At 38.3% G+C, this 16670-nt stretch overlaps 1 protein-coding gene and 1 pseudogene across 2 annotated transcripts; one reads left to right on the top strand and one right to left on the bottom strand.

The window, feature by feature from the left end:
- The first annotated feature begins 297 nt into the window (after positions 1-297).
- On the top strand, positions 298-2171 carry LOC148724780 (uncharacterized; annotated as a pseudogene).
- A 2084-nt stretch (positions 2172-4255) lies between these two features.
- Positions 4256-14026, bottom strand: LOC111328576 (cellular tumor antigen p53). Of its 2 annotated transcripts, none has more exons than XM_022933042.2 (16): positions 13867-14026; positions 13705-13739; positions 12242-12294; positions 10479-10621; positions 10204-10252; positions 10028-10057; positions 9578-9647; positions 8757-8864; positions 8330-8440; positions 7878-7989; positions 7461-7585; positions 6902-6969; positions 6669-6748; positions 6135-6192; positions 5752-5789; positions 4256-5248 (listed from the first exon to the last, which is right to left on the bottom strand). In XM_022933042.2, exons 1-16 carry the CDS (start codon positions 13983-13985, stop codon positions 4993-4995), a joined length of 1455 nt encoding a protein of 484 aa, XP_022788777.2. In that variant the 5' UTR covers positions 13986-14026; the 3' UTR covers positions 4256-4992. The 2 variants fall into 2 exon arrangements, with proteins under 2 accessions (XP_022788777.2, XP_022788776.2); XM_022933041.2 differs by having other exon boundaries at positions 5752-5792; positions 13867-14025.
- Between the last annotated feature and the right edge of the window lie 2644 nt (positions 14027-16670).

Below are 16670 nucleotides of genomic sequence, written 5' to 3' on the forward strand. Positions count from 1 at the left end.
CAAACTGTAAATTTTGGAAAATCCTCAGCTAGCAATTGAACCTCGGCAGGAATTGGACTTACCAAAACGTTAACAGGAACGTTGAGTTATGGATGAAAGGAGTAAATTTTAGGTCCAAGCAACAGCTACGAAATGGCTTTCAGCCATTTCCGAGTTAAAAATGATACGCTGTCTCTCGCTGAAATGAAATTTCTTCGATCGTTGTTCTTGAATGAGAGCTATAATTTCTCCCTTTTTGAGAAAGAAGAAAAGACAATACGTACGATCCCTAGCTCAATGATCATTTGTCAATAGGAGATGGATCAATTAACATCTACGTCGAAAAAAGTGCGTGAAACCTTCATAGTTTGATATGCTACCTCACCAAAATAAACATTCAAGCTTCTCCAAAACTGCTGAAAGATATTTTATATCCAAATTCGTCGACAAGCGATTGAACATATAGGGATCCTTTCATGCAATAGACCCTCGTCATGGTTGTGGTCGTGAATGGAAACCATGGTTACACGGCTTAAAGTGCCGAATATAACTAATTTTCAAAGGAAACTGGTCAAACAAAAATATTTTCCCCAGCGTTAATTACGATCATAATATCATAACAGCTTAGGCGCCAACTCATCCCCTTTTGCTGGCTCCGAACTGTGGTAGATCTGTCTATTGAAGCAATCGTACCAAATTGAGGCAACAATAATTTCTATCGAGAATTTTTGACCCTTTAAACGTTAATGTATCTTGCGATGGATGGAAGCGAAAATATTTTTTATATCTGTCATTTTTCATATTCTGTTCGTGTGTTAGCTATTCCTTTTTTCTCTATCTGATCTAGAAATTGAGGGAAAATTTTAATTACCACGATCCTTAAATGAAAATGCAAATACTCAGAATTAACGTTTCTAATTAAAGTGAGATGCTCTTTCCTGGAGAGATTCAATGGCTGTTATTCATTCGGAACTGACTTATTCCAGTGCGGTAAATAGCATTGCTTTCTACATATTAATTTTGCCGTATTCAACTTCATAGAAGGATATTGATCGTGAATTGGAAGAGGAAAACAAACATTCTGTGGGGAAGTTGCCAGACTGCTTTTCTTAGTTCAAGGAAGCAGTTTTATGGTGCAACTTGTATGCAACAGCGGAAAAGCCATAAAATCAAAGCTTCTCGGAATTTCTGGTTAGAGCGTCTTGGTATGGTTTTTTAAAAAAGGTGTGGAGCGTTCGCATTAGAAATACAGGCCCTATGGAAAACGTCGCATGACAAAAATCTCTCAGCTTGACTTCGACAGTGAAACCGGGACAACTGATGCGCTTGTACAAACCTGCAATATCGTACAAGGTCCATTTGTGATTAGAAAGGATGTGTTTAAAAAAATAGGAAGATTAATTGAAGGTTCTGGTAAATTATCGGTGTTGGAATATTTTACTACGATCGAAGGTCGATCTGGAGATAGCAAAGCTCGGTCCTTGCGCGTGGACACCTAGAATCACGCGCGCCGATCGAGGAAAACTAGAGGGCTCAAACGAGATTCCTGAATATACAAATTTTGCCAATAAACAAGCGATACTTCGGATCGTAACTGAGAATAGAATAGCATGGACAGCTTGCGTCGCATACTGGAAGATGTGCCCAGGGAAACCTTTTGTGGAGCCACAAGGTCTTCCCGATATAGCTGCACTGATTTGTTTCAGCGCCGTTTATGGAAATTTGTAAGGGGGCTGAACAAACTTGGGCTCGAATACCGTATTGTCGATCGCACTTTGCTAAGGACAACTTAACGTGGCTGTGTAGATATTTACGAAGTGGATCAAGTCCTGATGGAAGGATCTTCTCTTGTTATTATCAACAATGAAGAATTCGTGACCGTGAAATATGAAGATAAAATGTTGAGTATCAATTGTGGCAAAAACTACCTGCACTGAAGAAGCACTGAAAGGAGAATGGCCGGGTTTGTCAGATAGGAACCGTCCTTGAGGCAGCTGACAGAGACCCAGCTAAGATTCTATGACAAAAGCGGCGACGATTCGAGACCTTAAATGTAGACAGGACGGCAACGCCAAGGAAAAATTCGATTAAAATTGAAATAATTTTTTCTTATGGCACTAGAACTCAACTCCAGCATAACATACGCAAGCGCTAGCAGCGTTGAGTTCCAAATAAAAACTTGAATAATTCGCTGTCAGTGTTCACGTTTTCAGACCACGTATAAGTTTTGGTGATTTCTAGCATTGCTTTGCAGGGTGGCTTGAAAATGTGCAATGTTTCAAAAACGCACTTGCTGAGCTATTGTTATGTTCATTGAGTGTTTCGTTCGACACGTTCTCGTTGCTGTGGTTGTTCTTGTAGTTTGCCTGACATCCGTATCAGGGAGACAACAGGAGTAAACGTGCGTTATTTAGTTTGTGAGAGAAGACTGCAATACTTGTCAACATCTGATAACTTGTATCGGGACCTAAACGATCCATTAAGATCACCGATCACTTCACGTGCACCTCCGCCAATGTAATCTATTGCATAACTTGCATGCACTTATTGCAAAAAGATAGACATCGGCGAAACAGGCAGAAGACTAGGTGACTGATTCCGAGAACACCTTCGAGACGTGGAAAGGAATGACAAGGACACATCGAAACCAGTCGCTAGACATTTCAATTTACCTAATCATTCTAAGCAACATATGGCAATCTGCGGTCTTTCCTTACACTTAGGTAGCACGGAAAGCCGTAAAAATCTTGAACAAAAGCTCATCTTTCAAACCGGCAGTCAAAATCCCACAGGGATCAACGAACGCTTTTCATTCCACTAATTTATTCTTGTTTTTCTCGTTGCCAAGTTCCCACCAATAACGTAGCTCCATTCTCTGCCTTCAAAAGCACACATAACCCACAATTCCTCTATTCGCTCCGACGAAGGGCTAACGTTCGAAACGTCAGCTTTTGTAATCGTTACGGTGGCCAGTTTACCACTTCAACTTTGTTGATATATCCAAATTATATCTTGTCAACATCGTCAGCCGTGTATTTTTTCTTTTTCGAATATGATGTAGTCCCAAAAAGAAGATGTCAACATGGTTTTCCATTCCGAAGTAATTCAGTTTTGTTCGATGCCATTGTTTTTTCCTCGCGGTGAAGTCTTACGAGGTTTTATATTTTCGAGGTTTTCGGCTAAAAACTTCATCAGAAATCATTAAACGTTACTCTTTCACTGAAGTCGAATTAGTTCTAGAATCTAAAGGCCGCCGAAAGGTTCCAGCAAAAGGGCAAAAAGAAAACAAAACGCGCGAAAAAGAGTAAACAGCCGCGGTCTTCACTTCTACGCGCGTTGGTCGCCACGTTGAATTAAGAAATTAGAATTTCTTTTTGATGGAAACTCTACGATACGCTTGTTAGTCAAAATTTGACTGACATTGACAGGTGATTTTGATTGTCCCCTGAATAAGTGCCCAACTCCCCTATGCCATAATGTCAATCAAGCGCCCCTCGGGAATAAGTGCCCCCACCTCCCTCACTTTCTTAAATAGTAGGGATACAAGGAACACCTGTTTCTATTGCCAATTTATTTATAACATTTTAGGCCTTAACTACAGCGGACTCAGTACAGGGAATAGTTCCTTTTTCGCTAAGTCACTTCTGGTTATTTTTAACTCCATAGTGACTTTACGTCTATTGTGGACTGAACGCTGTAGTTACTTTTCTTTCAAAGAGTTTAGCCAAAATAAAATTACAGTTCGTCGAAAGGAAAACTTAACAAGCACCCCCTTCGAACAAGTACTTTCATTCCAATAAGCGCCCCTACTTTCAGCTATAACTTTAAATGAGCGCCCGAGCGCTATGTCGAGCAAATACGGTATTCTAGGTAGACCGAAATGAAAGGCGACATCGAAAAAGTGTCTTCCTGGGGTCACATGGTCTCACTTAGAGCGGAAAAAAATCTCATCTCGCTGTCCTACTTATAATATTTTATCTTTATGGTTATGTGTATGTTACTTTAGCTGTGCACTTATGAACACTCGTTCCCAGGCCTCTCATGACCGACCATATAGGTAGGACCTGGTTATGAGTTAATTACTTTCGAATAGAACTCAACCCTGAGAGGAAATGACGATACGAGCTGAAAAATGTGCACAGAACAGATTGCTTAATAAAATTATCGGCTGCAATTCTCAAGAAAAGTAAACTATTTCCTTATCTTCACTTGGTAGATGTTTAAAAATACGTTTTTCCCCGTCACAGGGAACTATGGTTATACAGAACACAGAATATACGGAAAACATCTAATTTTATTAGATAGTTTGCAAATAAATGGTCCATACAAAAATATTCAATCTAATCTTGCCCGACTCCTTACACTACAAACTACAATTCTTTCAAATTTCCCCTGATTCTCCGCCATAGTAAGTGCTTCTTTTTATATTTTTTGTACATTTTACAAGAAGTTTCCCAATTACATTGGGCTTTTTTTTTCATAACGAAGTCAGTTACTTACTTTATATATATTTCTTGAAGCTTGTACCACCCTGGAAATATGATAACTTTTTCTTTAATGTTTTTCTCCTTATACTAACTGTTTTAAGTAAACCCTTTAACTTGCAGAAGTGATTAACATGTAACTTCTCCCTATAATATTCCTACACTATTTAGCAAACAGGTAATGAGAATACCCAAACTTATCAGGTAGAAGTCTTTATCTTGATCTAACACCACGTTCTCGTAACTAATTTACAAAGATTTATCTAGCAGTTAGAGGGGAGAATTGACAGTCAGATCTTAAGAGTTAAAAGTGCTTTGTCATTGTCGGATGCCTTTCGGTCGGTTGAATATTGCCGTGGTAGTCTTATTGAGCGCAGTATTTTCAGACGAAAAACTTGCACTTACTTTTAAGAATGATAGAAACTAACAGAGACCAGTTGGTACGCTCGGAACATCGTTCTTACTTGAAACACTCTTTAGAATATGATAACTCACTTTTCCGAAATCGTACTTGCTTTATTACCAAAGTTTATGCCAGTTTTATCTCACGGTCGTGATCTGCTTTTGTCTCGCATTGTATCATATCAGTTTTTTCGTCAGTAAAGGTAACAACAGAAATCGTTTTACGGCGATACGTGTAGCACTGCTGCGGGTACTGCTGGGATTGCGCTTGGCCGTCTTGATCTTGTGGTGTGGCTGGGTACCAGTTCTCCGAGTGCACTGGATGTAGGTAGGACTCCTGGCTGACTATGATTGGTGGAGGAGGCGACTCGTTCAACGACGACCTGCGGGGAGGACACGTGACCAACAAGGTTTGTAGTGCAAAGATGCAGTGGCTTAATTAATGGTTAGTGGGTTGAACTCCTCATCGAGAGGCTCTGGTTCGGGCCAGAGCGGTCGTGTAAATGAAAACTGCAACTAGCGGTTTAATTAGCTAATTTTGGTTTTATAAACTGTGTTAATAATGTAAATTGACACTGTAAAGAGTCTCAAAGCTGATGTTTTTAGCGTTAGCCCTTCGCTCCGGCTGTTACGGTGGCCAATTTACATTATCAACTCAGTTAACAAAACCAAAATTACCTTGTTATTCCCCGTGACCGACGTAGCACCGCAGTTTCTTTAGAACCTTACCCCCTTTTCAGTGGTTTAATTAGTTTTGGTGGGCGTTTGAGTCAATCTCTTAGGTAGACTTTTCCCTCTACCTTAAATCGAACTCTGTATTTTTTTTTCTTTTCACTCCGTGCTTACAAATTGGCATTAATAATAAGTACTTGCTTCGCATACTTACTTCACTATGGTGGAGTCCGGTTCTGAATTGTCCTGATCCTGCTAAATTGAAAAAGGTAGTCACGAGTAAATTTGCGTTTAAATTTCTGCTTCGTTTTAATGACTTATGGTAGAATCATAGCTTTCCAGACTCTTTCTTTGAGATAGCCTTGTCTAGGAAACCTATTTAGTTTGTAAAACGGAGTGAAATAGTACACGGCGCTAGCCACAATGCGAGAACGAGAGGGTTTGGGTCGAGTCGTGCTCATTGAACCTCCTTCGCCTTTCCTCTCCTCCACCATGTCGTACCGTTGACTAAAGCGCTTCGTTTCACTAACTTAACACTTGGAAGAGGCCAAGATTGAGAAACGTTTGCCATCAAAATGTCTCTGCCAATGAATTTACCTCAGGAGTGTATTCAGTGAGATGTGGCATCTCTAAATCTTGCGGTTCCATGGCAGTGCTGTCAGAAAAATGCAAAAAGCAGTACTTGTTCATTAGTGCATTCATTCATTGATACAATAGATTAAGAGCAGTTCTTCCTCATCGGTGAGGTCTGTCATTCGAGTAAAAAAATCAGCGAAAAAAAAGGTGAAAATGACGTTAGCGCGTCGCGCGGAATTCTGTACGTGACAAAGGCGCATGAAAAGTTCCATGCTGCGTGCTAACATCCATTTCTTTTGGCAGATCTTTTTAACTCGCGGACGGAATACGTAATCAAATGATAACATTTGATTCAGAATTCGAATCTATACCCGAAAATTGATTAAAGAAAACATTTCTAGAAAGCCCGAGATCGAGAGACAAAATAATTTTCAAGATCCTATGGTTTCAAGTTTTTTTTTAATTCTAGAAAACCGTAAATTGTGTTTTGATGTGACATAAACCAAAGAGATGCTTCAGAGAGAGAAAGAATAAAGAATCGAAAATTGCGCTCACAATTTGTTTTCCATGTTTGCAAATAATTCCAGTGCAATGGCAATCCTCTTCATCATCAGGTAATTGTTGAATCCACAAATCTAAAAACATGGAAAACGGTCAGCGATGCCACACAACCTAATGAGCTTATGAATCAATAACTTAGCACGTTACGAAATGTAGCAAGAGAGAAAAAAAGGAGCGTGCAAACGCAAAGATCCTATTTTTTTTTTTTTTTTTTACGCCGAATTTACCTTGAGGTTGTAAACTGTGCTGTCTTCTTTGGACATCTTAGAGCCGAAGCACTGTAAATCGTTTCCATCTACAAAAAAATTTAAAAATGGTCTCTCGTTATTTTGAACAAGTTGTAACAGAAAACCGAAGACAATCCAGTATTGCTTTGGTTTTAGCTCAAGTCTTTGATTGGTTTAAATACTTCGCGCCGACCAATCATAAATGGCCAGGCGCGACTTCCCGCTCGCGTTTTCCCGCGCTTTACGCCTCTGGCGTGGGTTTACTTTGAGTTCTCACAGGCTCGTTGTAACATGTACCAATGCCCTGAATGGCAAGTGTAATTATATTGTTATTAACGTCACGATGATAAATCAAAAATCACCTTATCAAATTAAAGTCAGGTTATTTGAAAACTACAAGGTATGGTAACTGGTAAAACTAAAGGACCTATCACGAGCCGTCGGCTTTTTCGAGAATTCTAACTCCATATACCGAAAATGCTTTTAACGCCTAAAATCGATTGTAATCTAAGTTAAGGAATCTAAGCTAACGAATCTAAGCTAATGTTTACCAACTCACTTGCTTTGGGCTTTTTCCTTTTGCCTGGACGGTTAATCGCCTCAATTTCTTGCTTCGAGTCCCGCCCTGGGCATGCACAGACTCTAACGTTGACGTAGCATCTCCCCAGGACTACGCTGCCGGTTCTAAAAACAAACAGAATAGAATGTTCGACTTACTTAAATAAGCCTTGTCGTAGCCTGCACTTCTTGACAAATTCAGTCTAAAATTTTGAATTGTTCACTTTGCCGCGATCTTGTCAATCCTCGTGATCTTAAGGGGTCCGTTATCACTCTAATAATGACTAAATTTTTTAACGTAGCGCATTTTAATAACAATGAAATTTTTATTAATTTGATAGGGCTTTTATAAAACATTTTTAGCAGACTAACATATCCTTGTCACTTACGCTTTCAAAACATGCGACCCATAACTTACAGATCTTCCAAGGTGAAGATGACTTGAATTGGTCTCCTATTCAGTCCGCCGCAGGAGTTATTACAGATGAAGTAGAACAGTTCATGAACTCCGAGGTCATCTGTGTCGTCAGCTGAAAATAATGATGTTCAATTAGAACTTGTTGGAACTGAAAAGTGACTAAATACAGCCAAACCGAGATAACCCACACTGTCACTGGGAACCTGAATTTTTAATTTTCGATTTTCTTTTTTCATTTTCATTTTTCAATTTTCACGCGTTACAACCAGTAAGAAGCAGAACTCAAAGGCAATCGGGAATTTCTCGTTCGCGTCTACCCGTGTATAAGACAGCTGACAATTATATATGTAAAATTCTTATTGACTTTTAAAGATATTATTATTTGCTCTGATTGGCTGTAGGGATCACTTCTGTTTTGGTTTTCCAATATTAAGTAAACAACCGAGGCTAACCTGAAGCTGGTCCTCGGAGCGGTATCCTGACAGAGTGCCTGGTGGTCTGAGGACATTCTTCGTACTCAGCCTCTTGGTTGTCACAGCGGAGGAAATGTCCCGTCGCTGGGCCTAGAAACAAACGCAGCAAGGTGAAGAATTTAAAAAACCTAAGGCAAAATAGGAAGTTTGTTTAAACAACAGTTCACGCCTCTCCATTCTTCTAACTTACTTCTTCCATTGTAATTTTTGCCTAAGAGGAATCTGGTAAATATAGTTTAACTGGGTCCAGTATTTTTTTGTGTTTTTCTCGCGCTGAAAGTGGGGCGTTAAGTGCTTCAAGTCATCATTGACCCTTTGTGATGTTTACATGGTCATTGAAAAAGCCTTCAGAATATTTGAAACTTCTTCCAGACCCCAAGAACATTAGAAGTAGTTTTCTTTTTACCTGAGTGTTCTGCGGTATGGTTTCTACAGCAGCGTACCACATCTTTGGCATGCTCGGGTTGTCTGAACACAGGCATGGCGCGAATAAATGCACCAGATGGCGGGGGGCCTGGGTACCAAAAGATAGGCCAAACATGTTATGTGCATTTATTATCCAACTACACCTAGACGAGTACAAATAACGCCATAGACGAGTACAAATATCACGCGGTATTTGTACTCGTCTATTGTAGTACCGGTTAAACAGGTTTTCTCGCATCGCGCAAGCAAAGAATTGAATTGTAGTAGCGAAAAAAAAATAGGCGGACAATTTGTATCATATTTCCGACGACGAAGAGTTAGAATGGCTGGCAAATATACATCCAAGTTTAATAGATGAATTGAACGAAGAAAAACAATTAGACGACCTGGAAATTTCTTCATTTATTGAAGAAAATAGAAACAGCAACACGACAACGCGCCAATTCTGTTCCGCTTTGCATACTTCTGTCACGCACTCCCCGTAAATAAATATCCGCGAAATTCGCCCGAACTGAAATAACAGTTTGGCGTGTTGGATAATAAATAACTTATTAGACGTTTTGTTGTGTAGTATCGCTGAGTATTTTTACGAGTTATTTGTATTTTGACTCGACCTACGGGCTCGTCAAAATACGGCACAACTCGTAAAAATACTCAGCGATACTACACAACAAAACGTCTAGTAAGATATATTTATTTACATTAATAAATAAATAAAACATTGAAACAAAAAACAAAAAAAAACAGGATCGAATAGAGTGCTAATTTACTACTTTGGTTTCTTAAAACAGTATCACTAACCTGTGGTGAGAAATCTAACCGGGCAAGGCGTCTTTGACTTGATGTACAGCTTCTTCTGAGTCACTGAGAACTACCGAAAAACCTCATGTAAGTGTAAACAATACCATGCTCGCGTTTTTTGGTGGAGAGTAAACAAATCAAAATTTCTACAACGAGTATTATGAAATAGAAAATTCTACTTAGGGATCTTCTGAGAACCGGAGAAACGAGAACCTGCTTTTCATGTTTCATTTTACTATAAGACGTTCCTGATTAAAACTGTGTTCACGTTGTCTAGGAATTTCAACACATTCTCTATTTACAATCAACTCCCAAACCTAGTTATTAACTCTTTTCACGATAGAAGTTACTTGTCTTTTTTATCTCTATATTTTTTAGATAAAAATCGATTGACTGATGAAGAAAATAATTCTCTGGCAAAATCTAAACCAAGTAATTAATTATACTCACAATCCAGTCCGGGTTGGCAACTTTCTTTGGCTATAAACAGAACATTAAAAATGATGTGATTAATAACTCCTCTCAAGATTGCGAAGGAAAGTGAAACGCTCTCTGTACCTGTTGAGTTACATCGGTCCTGGAATTAGTTGCAGATCTGAAATCACAAATCAGGAGCAAAGTTTTACCTGCGTTTCCAGAATCATCCTGAAGTTGTAGTCACCGAGAAACTCATTCCTAAAACAAAAAGAATAACTTTATTGCTTATTGGAAGAATTTCTAAAAGACCTTACTTCTGAAGTGTGAAAACTAGGAGAAATGAAAGGTGTGGGAAAGATGGAAAAGGCTCGAGGCAAGAATACTAAATGATACTCAGGAAAAATCTTTACTTTTAAGATCTAGATAAAGTTCTACAGTAACTATCTGATGTCCGATATACAAGTAAATAGTTGACATTGCTCACGTGCTCGGTGACGTCACGTGAGGTGGAGATAAATTCATGAGAGCATGAGGAGGAAACCTGGGGCTGATAGGCCTTGGAGTCAAGGGCTCGGCGAATTCAGGGAACTCTCCAGTTTCTCCTGTGGGGAGCATCAAGGCCTCAGGCTAAAACAACCAAACAAAGAGCTAATCAGTTATGTTTGCATTGCTACTCAGTTACTGTAAGAATGTTTCCCTTGTAGATATGTTGCTGATTTTTTCCCCTCAAGTGCTGCTCTGTTTTGATCAAATGTAGTAAACTTATCCATAAAAGTACCCTAAAAGAGATCAGACACGATTTAACATGTTGAAAATTTCAGTCTGATTACTCGAATTTTTGCTTAGCATAGCGTATCAATCTTGTCCATCCATAACTCTTTCACTTCCAAGATCCCCTGTGTAATTCTCCTTACTGTCTGCCATACAGTTCTTATGATGTTAGTTCAGAGAATTTGGTATTGGATCAACTGATAATCCCCTTATTGATGTTCTTCTTTATTCTCATCACTTGTCTGTTTGATATCATATTGACATTTCTCGGTCACTTTTGGGAGCTACAGGGTTAACCATCCTAGTTTTTTTTTTTTGTTCCTTCAGCTTATTCACTCCATACAAATGTTTTTCTCTCTTGCGAAGCTAACATTTTGAGATTTGGTCCATGACAGGGTTAATTCCTTAACTACTAAAATCACTGTGACCTGGCACTTGTGAAACTCAAATTTAGATGAAAATTTTTGATACGGTTGGGTTCAGTTGAAAAACGTTCAACTATATAGGAGGGTCTGCCAGGGGTTTTGGGGAACAAGGGAACATTGGCAAAATATTGAAGGGAACAAGGGAACATGAGCCTATTTTTAGGGAACAAGGGAACAAAACTGTACAAATTAGAGGAGAAAATATTGAGATATAAGAAATAAAGACCGTTGTTCGAGATGATGTCACACAAATTGAACGTCTCATAAAATGTTCCTATTCTTTTATAAGTTTTGTTGTTGGTGTCTTTCTTTTTTGCGGGAGGGAATTGAGGGCGGTGATAAGTGGCAAGCGAATTTATTAAACGGGGAACAAATAAGGAAACAGTGTGGGAACATGCCGGAACATAGGACAATTTTGGAAGGGAACAAGGGAACAAGGATCTCCCCTGGGAGACCCTCATATAGAGTAAAAGGAAAATACAGAACAATTCTCCAGCAGATATTTTACAACTTAAGTTGATACTTCAAGTGCTACGTCTTCTCTAGAGCAGCTCTAAAATTACACTAGATAAAAAAAATATACTCCACTATTAAAATCATCTCTCCCGATTTCTATCTAGTCATCATTTTATTGCTTTCCATTAACTGTCTTCGTTCTCAGATGTCGAGCAGAATGGAAGAAATATGTTATAGTTACTGAAGAATATCTTGGAAAATAAACAGCTTTAATAAAAAAGCTTTGTTGTTGGTGAAATAACCAATAAATCATATTTAATCTTTGGTCTCCCTGAGCTCTCTTCACTAGCTCAGGCCTTACTGAGACTCAAGCCTAACTGGGACCTGAACAAATAAAATGTTTTAGCACGTACTCAAGTGCGTAGCTCGCTTTAAGCCAGTATGCCTGGGTTTACAAACTTTTCTAGGAATATTTATTTTTTCTTGGAATAAATATACCTTCCCCATCCGCACTATTCTTACGAGGTATGGAACAGGCATACAAGCCAAAAATGACTTGCTACGCCCCTGTTACTTCATGGGAAACATTGCTTACCGGATCGTGTGAGTATAACATTGTTCCATGTTGGTGTTCTGTATCAAGTTGATCTAAAAATTTGATAGAATCCTTGTAAATACCCACATTTAACTGACATTTCAATTAAACCACAGTATTTTGCTGTCGCGAATTTCAGAAGACATTACGCTCTGAAATTCGTGCAAACTTTTCACTGTGTTGTTCGTAATATGTTGTTCAAACAAAGGGAAGGCACCTTTCTTTTAGAAACAAACGCTGCCATAGCAAGCTGTATTGTCTGCCAACACTCAAAGAATTCGTAACTGATTTACTGCTGCTAAGAATTCGGAGTTTGAAATGTGTTTATCCATAATGTTGCATTCAAGAAACTTGTGCTTTGCTCTCTAAGCGAGAAACTGTTTTTTTTTTTTTTTTTCAAAGGAACACTGCTTAACAGAAGCGCTTTCGGTCTAGAGGCTAAATTTTTTCCCCATACAATATTTCTGAAAATTAAGTTGATTTACACAGAAAATATTGACGGACTAAGGTGCACAAAGGTGCCACTTCGAGTTTTCATTTGCTCCACGATCAAGCTCACTTATTGAAATAACTCATGTCATTTAATTGACTAGAGGTTTTAAAAGTTCCCAACGCGTTCCAATTTTCGTTATCAGATATATTAAAAGATCATCAGACCATTCAGTTCTTTGTTGCAATTGAAATTAAAACTTATTTTCTCTCCAGCAATTCCAATGAACATATGAGGAGAATTACAACACTCATCAACTTAAGAAAGCGTCCTAAGGAAAAACATCATGAGTAATGAGTGACAGATCGTAGAGAGAATTAAAAATTTCATCAAACAGCGGTTTGTTCAGACTGCCGCACACCTATTGAATTGTAACAATCGTTCTCAAACAAGGGACAATTTTCATTGCTGGGAATTTTTCCAAAACTCGTTCTGTCTCGCTGCCTTTATAGAAATCTACCGACTTCACTAAAATTAAGTTTGTTTAACCTGACAATCTCTGATTTACGAATCAATCGATATTCGTTCAAAGTGGTTTTGAGCACGCCTAATTATGTGTTTACGCCATGGAGTTACTTCCCTGTTCAGGTAAATATATTGGCTACCGTTTTTTTTTGGAATTTACGGATAAAAAGCCCCATTGCACAGAAGATGAGATGTAAAGTAACAAATGTGTACCATCTTTGATAAGAACTGTCTGATTTAAGGAATTTCACAGCCTGAATACTGACTACATAAGCTTTCACAAATTTGCTCTTTGAATAATCAAAACAGATTCACAATCTTTTGGTCATGAGTCCATCTTTAGTAAATGGATTCGAATCAATCAGACCATACACGATTTTCAGTTAGGATTATCCAAACTGTTTTACGGGCACGATTTGACATCAGATGTAGCTTAAACAATTTAACTACGAATTCATTTAGGACTTTTAATTTAATCTTGGGGAAAAAAAATGGCAACATAACTCACCCGAACCTTCAACTTTCAAAGGACCTTCGAATTCCCTAAGAAATGGCAGGAACACAAAATTATTGCAAACAGCTGCGCAAAAGCGATCTAAATTTCAGCGAGTGCAGAGATAAGCAGCAGCACAAATTGAAATCTCAATGAAAATTTGGAAATTGCTCATACCCTGTAAAGTTGCATGGACTTGGAATAAACTCCGACAAGACGTACTGATCTGGATAATTCCAGGGAAATGTTTTCATCTCTGCATCGATTTTTTCGACTAGGTTGTACGAGTCACCCATGATTGTTTGAGAGATAAGCCTGAATGCCTATGCACAACTCTAGCGTCCAATTTTCATCAAATCATCGTTCACTTCCGGGTCATCGTCTATCAATGACACCATTGTATTTTTTTTTTCGCTTCCGGTCGCTATTATGTCCACAGAAAAAATATCCTAAAGCTCTTTTTTGTCTTTCATTGTAATTTTCGCCTGACACCTGCCATTCAAAAAGCGAACAAGAAATTCACAAAAATATGGCTAGCGGCGAAAAGGTGTTTTAAGTTTAGTCTATGTTAATCTCTTCTGTTGTCTCCGCTTGCTATTTCAAAGAAAATCATGGTGAACTCGGACAGAAGTAGTTTCAAGAAGAAACGGATGTTTGATAGCTTTTAAGAGAACAATACAAATAAAGAAGCGCGAAAACCCTCAGTTATTAGTTCGTAGAAAAGAATGACCACTTTGCAAAAGGAATACGTTTTCGAGGCTTGTTTTTTTACAACAATGCAAAGGTTAACAATAGCCGATTTGCCGACTAAGAAGACAAGAAGACATGTTTGTGTTAGTTACAACAATAGGGAAGAGACACGGCAGTTGTGTTATCAAAAGACAACGCATACTTCAAGCAAAGTATTTAACATTCTCAGCGGAGAAGCGGAACGAATGACGCCAATTGGATGACAAATAAGACCAAGCTTTTCCCTTTTACATCGAGGCTGCGGCTGGGTAATCTCGGTTTGATTCAACAAGCTATTGAAGTTACCAAGTTGAACACTGTGCTTCAAACTAGTTAAAATGCGTTTGAAAATAAGGCTCAAGGGAAGCTAATGCAATATAATGGACAAACACTGGATTAAGTCTTGTCTATTTTAAGGTTAATTCGTGTTTATCTTTCGGACAGGCGCTAATTGAATCATCCACAATGGATATGCGTTGTTAAAGGTTGCAAACTACAGACATTGAAATTCCTGATTTATAAGCCTTTAAGAAAACATGACTACGAAACTTAATTTCTGATTTATGACGAGCTATCAGTTCTTGCTTTTAATTGCCATCTTGAGTAATTATGAAATAGGTGTTGTTCAGTTAAAATGAATACTCAACAAATCATTAGTATGCACAAACCTAAATCACGCCACGAGATGTGGGAGGCGGGGGGGACCTAACTCAAATCCTCAACTGACCTTGTAAAACCTTTTCTTGAAAATTGGAAGGAAATACAGAAAGTTGTAGGCAGCATTTATTTTTCGCACAGCGTCAGCTACTCTACGTCCCAATCCAGTTGTTCATGTAGATTTTAAAAGAAAAATATCGATTATGACACTGAACGCGAAGGAAAGTTCGTCATCTCATTGACGCGCCCCCCTTCGCTTGACATTTTAGATCTAAAGGCAGTAATTGCCCCCTGAAAACCTAAACCGAAAGCCTCAACTTTCATTTGTATCCATAAAGATTATAATTTACCCTTGAAACAAAACGGACGTGAAAAAAGGAGTACAGCTGGACTTTAATGATCGAATAGTACAGCCCCGAGGCGCACTTACTTCTACGCTTTGTTTAATTGATTTTTTTTTTTCTTTTGGAATTACCGCCGAGACATCTGTGTGAGTGGCTGTGTTACTTCAAAAAGACGTATTTGAGTTTTTTTTCAGTTTTGTTTCCTCGTAGTTCCGTGTATTTGAACTTCTTAATTTCTTAAGTTGCCAAGTGCTGCCTCTTGTTTCATTTGTGGTACGACAAATTAGCTACAGGGTACCACATTATCAGATAAATGAGGATATCAACCATGTGCGCGATAATATGGCACATTTTATAGACAAAAAATGTAGATAATTAGGTTTAATTATAGGAGCTTCGTGTTGGAATGACCAACGGAACTCCGACTGTATTTATTAGTTGTAATGTCCGCACGTCTGTTTGTTTGACAAAGCTGATGTTAAAATGTCAGAGGAGATGTTGTGCGTTTTATGGGGGCCCAATCGATGAATCAATTTTAATGTCATTTTTCACAATCATTTGAATAATCAAAACTGATGTGATTCGGAAATAAAGGAAATTCAGTCAACCCAACGAAGTATAAAAAAATAGCTTAATGACTTTAATACGAGCCAAGTCAAAACATTTCGGGATTCTCTTGCACATAATTTATTTTGAATTTCCTGTAGAGAAACCCATTCGCTGACTTCCATTCGCTCGCTTTGTTTACAATTCGCTTGGCCCTATTTCAGCGCAAATCACAGCATGATGCCAAAGTTAAACTTCCTCTGCGAATTGAAAAGAAATGTATTCACAGTATAACAATAGCTTTTATTTTGGATTGACTTCTATCAAAATCGATAAGTATACGCGTTTAATAACCTCGCAAGAAAAGAAGTGTAAACTTTGTAAAATTGTCAACAGTAAAAAGCGAAGAGATATTTTGTTTGATTAATAGATTTATGACTTTTGCTAATCTGGAACAACCTGTAAAACACTGTCAACTTTACGTCTGATGAAGTCATTTAAAAGTTTTTGTGCTCGAACTTCGATCACGTTACGGCGAAGTACCAGGGATTGCGGAACTAGGGGGTGGGGCTTCGCCACTTTTTCTAACAACGACATTTGCTTTTGTTTAAGCATGAGGTACGTGTGAAGATTGAAAGAGAAAGAAAAAGACAATGAAGAAATTTCAAAAAGCCACAAAAATATCTCACTGAGAGCCTCTAGATT

Source organism: Stylophora pistillata, chromosome 8 (assembly GCF_964205215.1).
Source record: "Stylophora pistillata chromosome 8, jaStyPist1.2, whole genome shotgun sequence".
In the NCBI taxonomy this organism is placed as follows: domain Eukaryota; kingdom Metazoa; phylum Cnidaria; class Anthozoa; order Scleractinia; family Pocilloporidae; genus Stylophora; species Stylophora pistillata.

Bases quoted from the DNA above. Each gene is read 5' to 3' on its own strand.
- LOC111328576 (XM_022933041.2), bottom strand. From the start codon at position 13,985: ATGGGTGACTCGTACAACCTAGTCGAAAAAATCGATGCAGAGATGAAA. The intron at 9,648-10,027 runs GTGAGTATAATT...GTTTTTCGGTAG, and splicing joins TTGCCAACCCGGACTGGATT to TTCTCAGTGACTCAGAAGAA. The intron at 8,441-8,756 runs GTAAAAAGAAAA...GTTTGTTTCTAG, and splicing joins CCATACCGCAGAACACTCAG to GCCCAGCGACGGGACATTTC.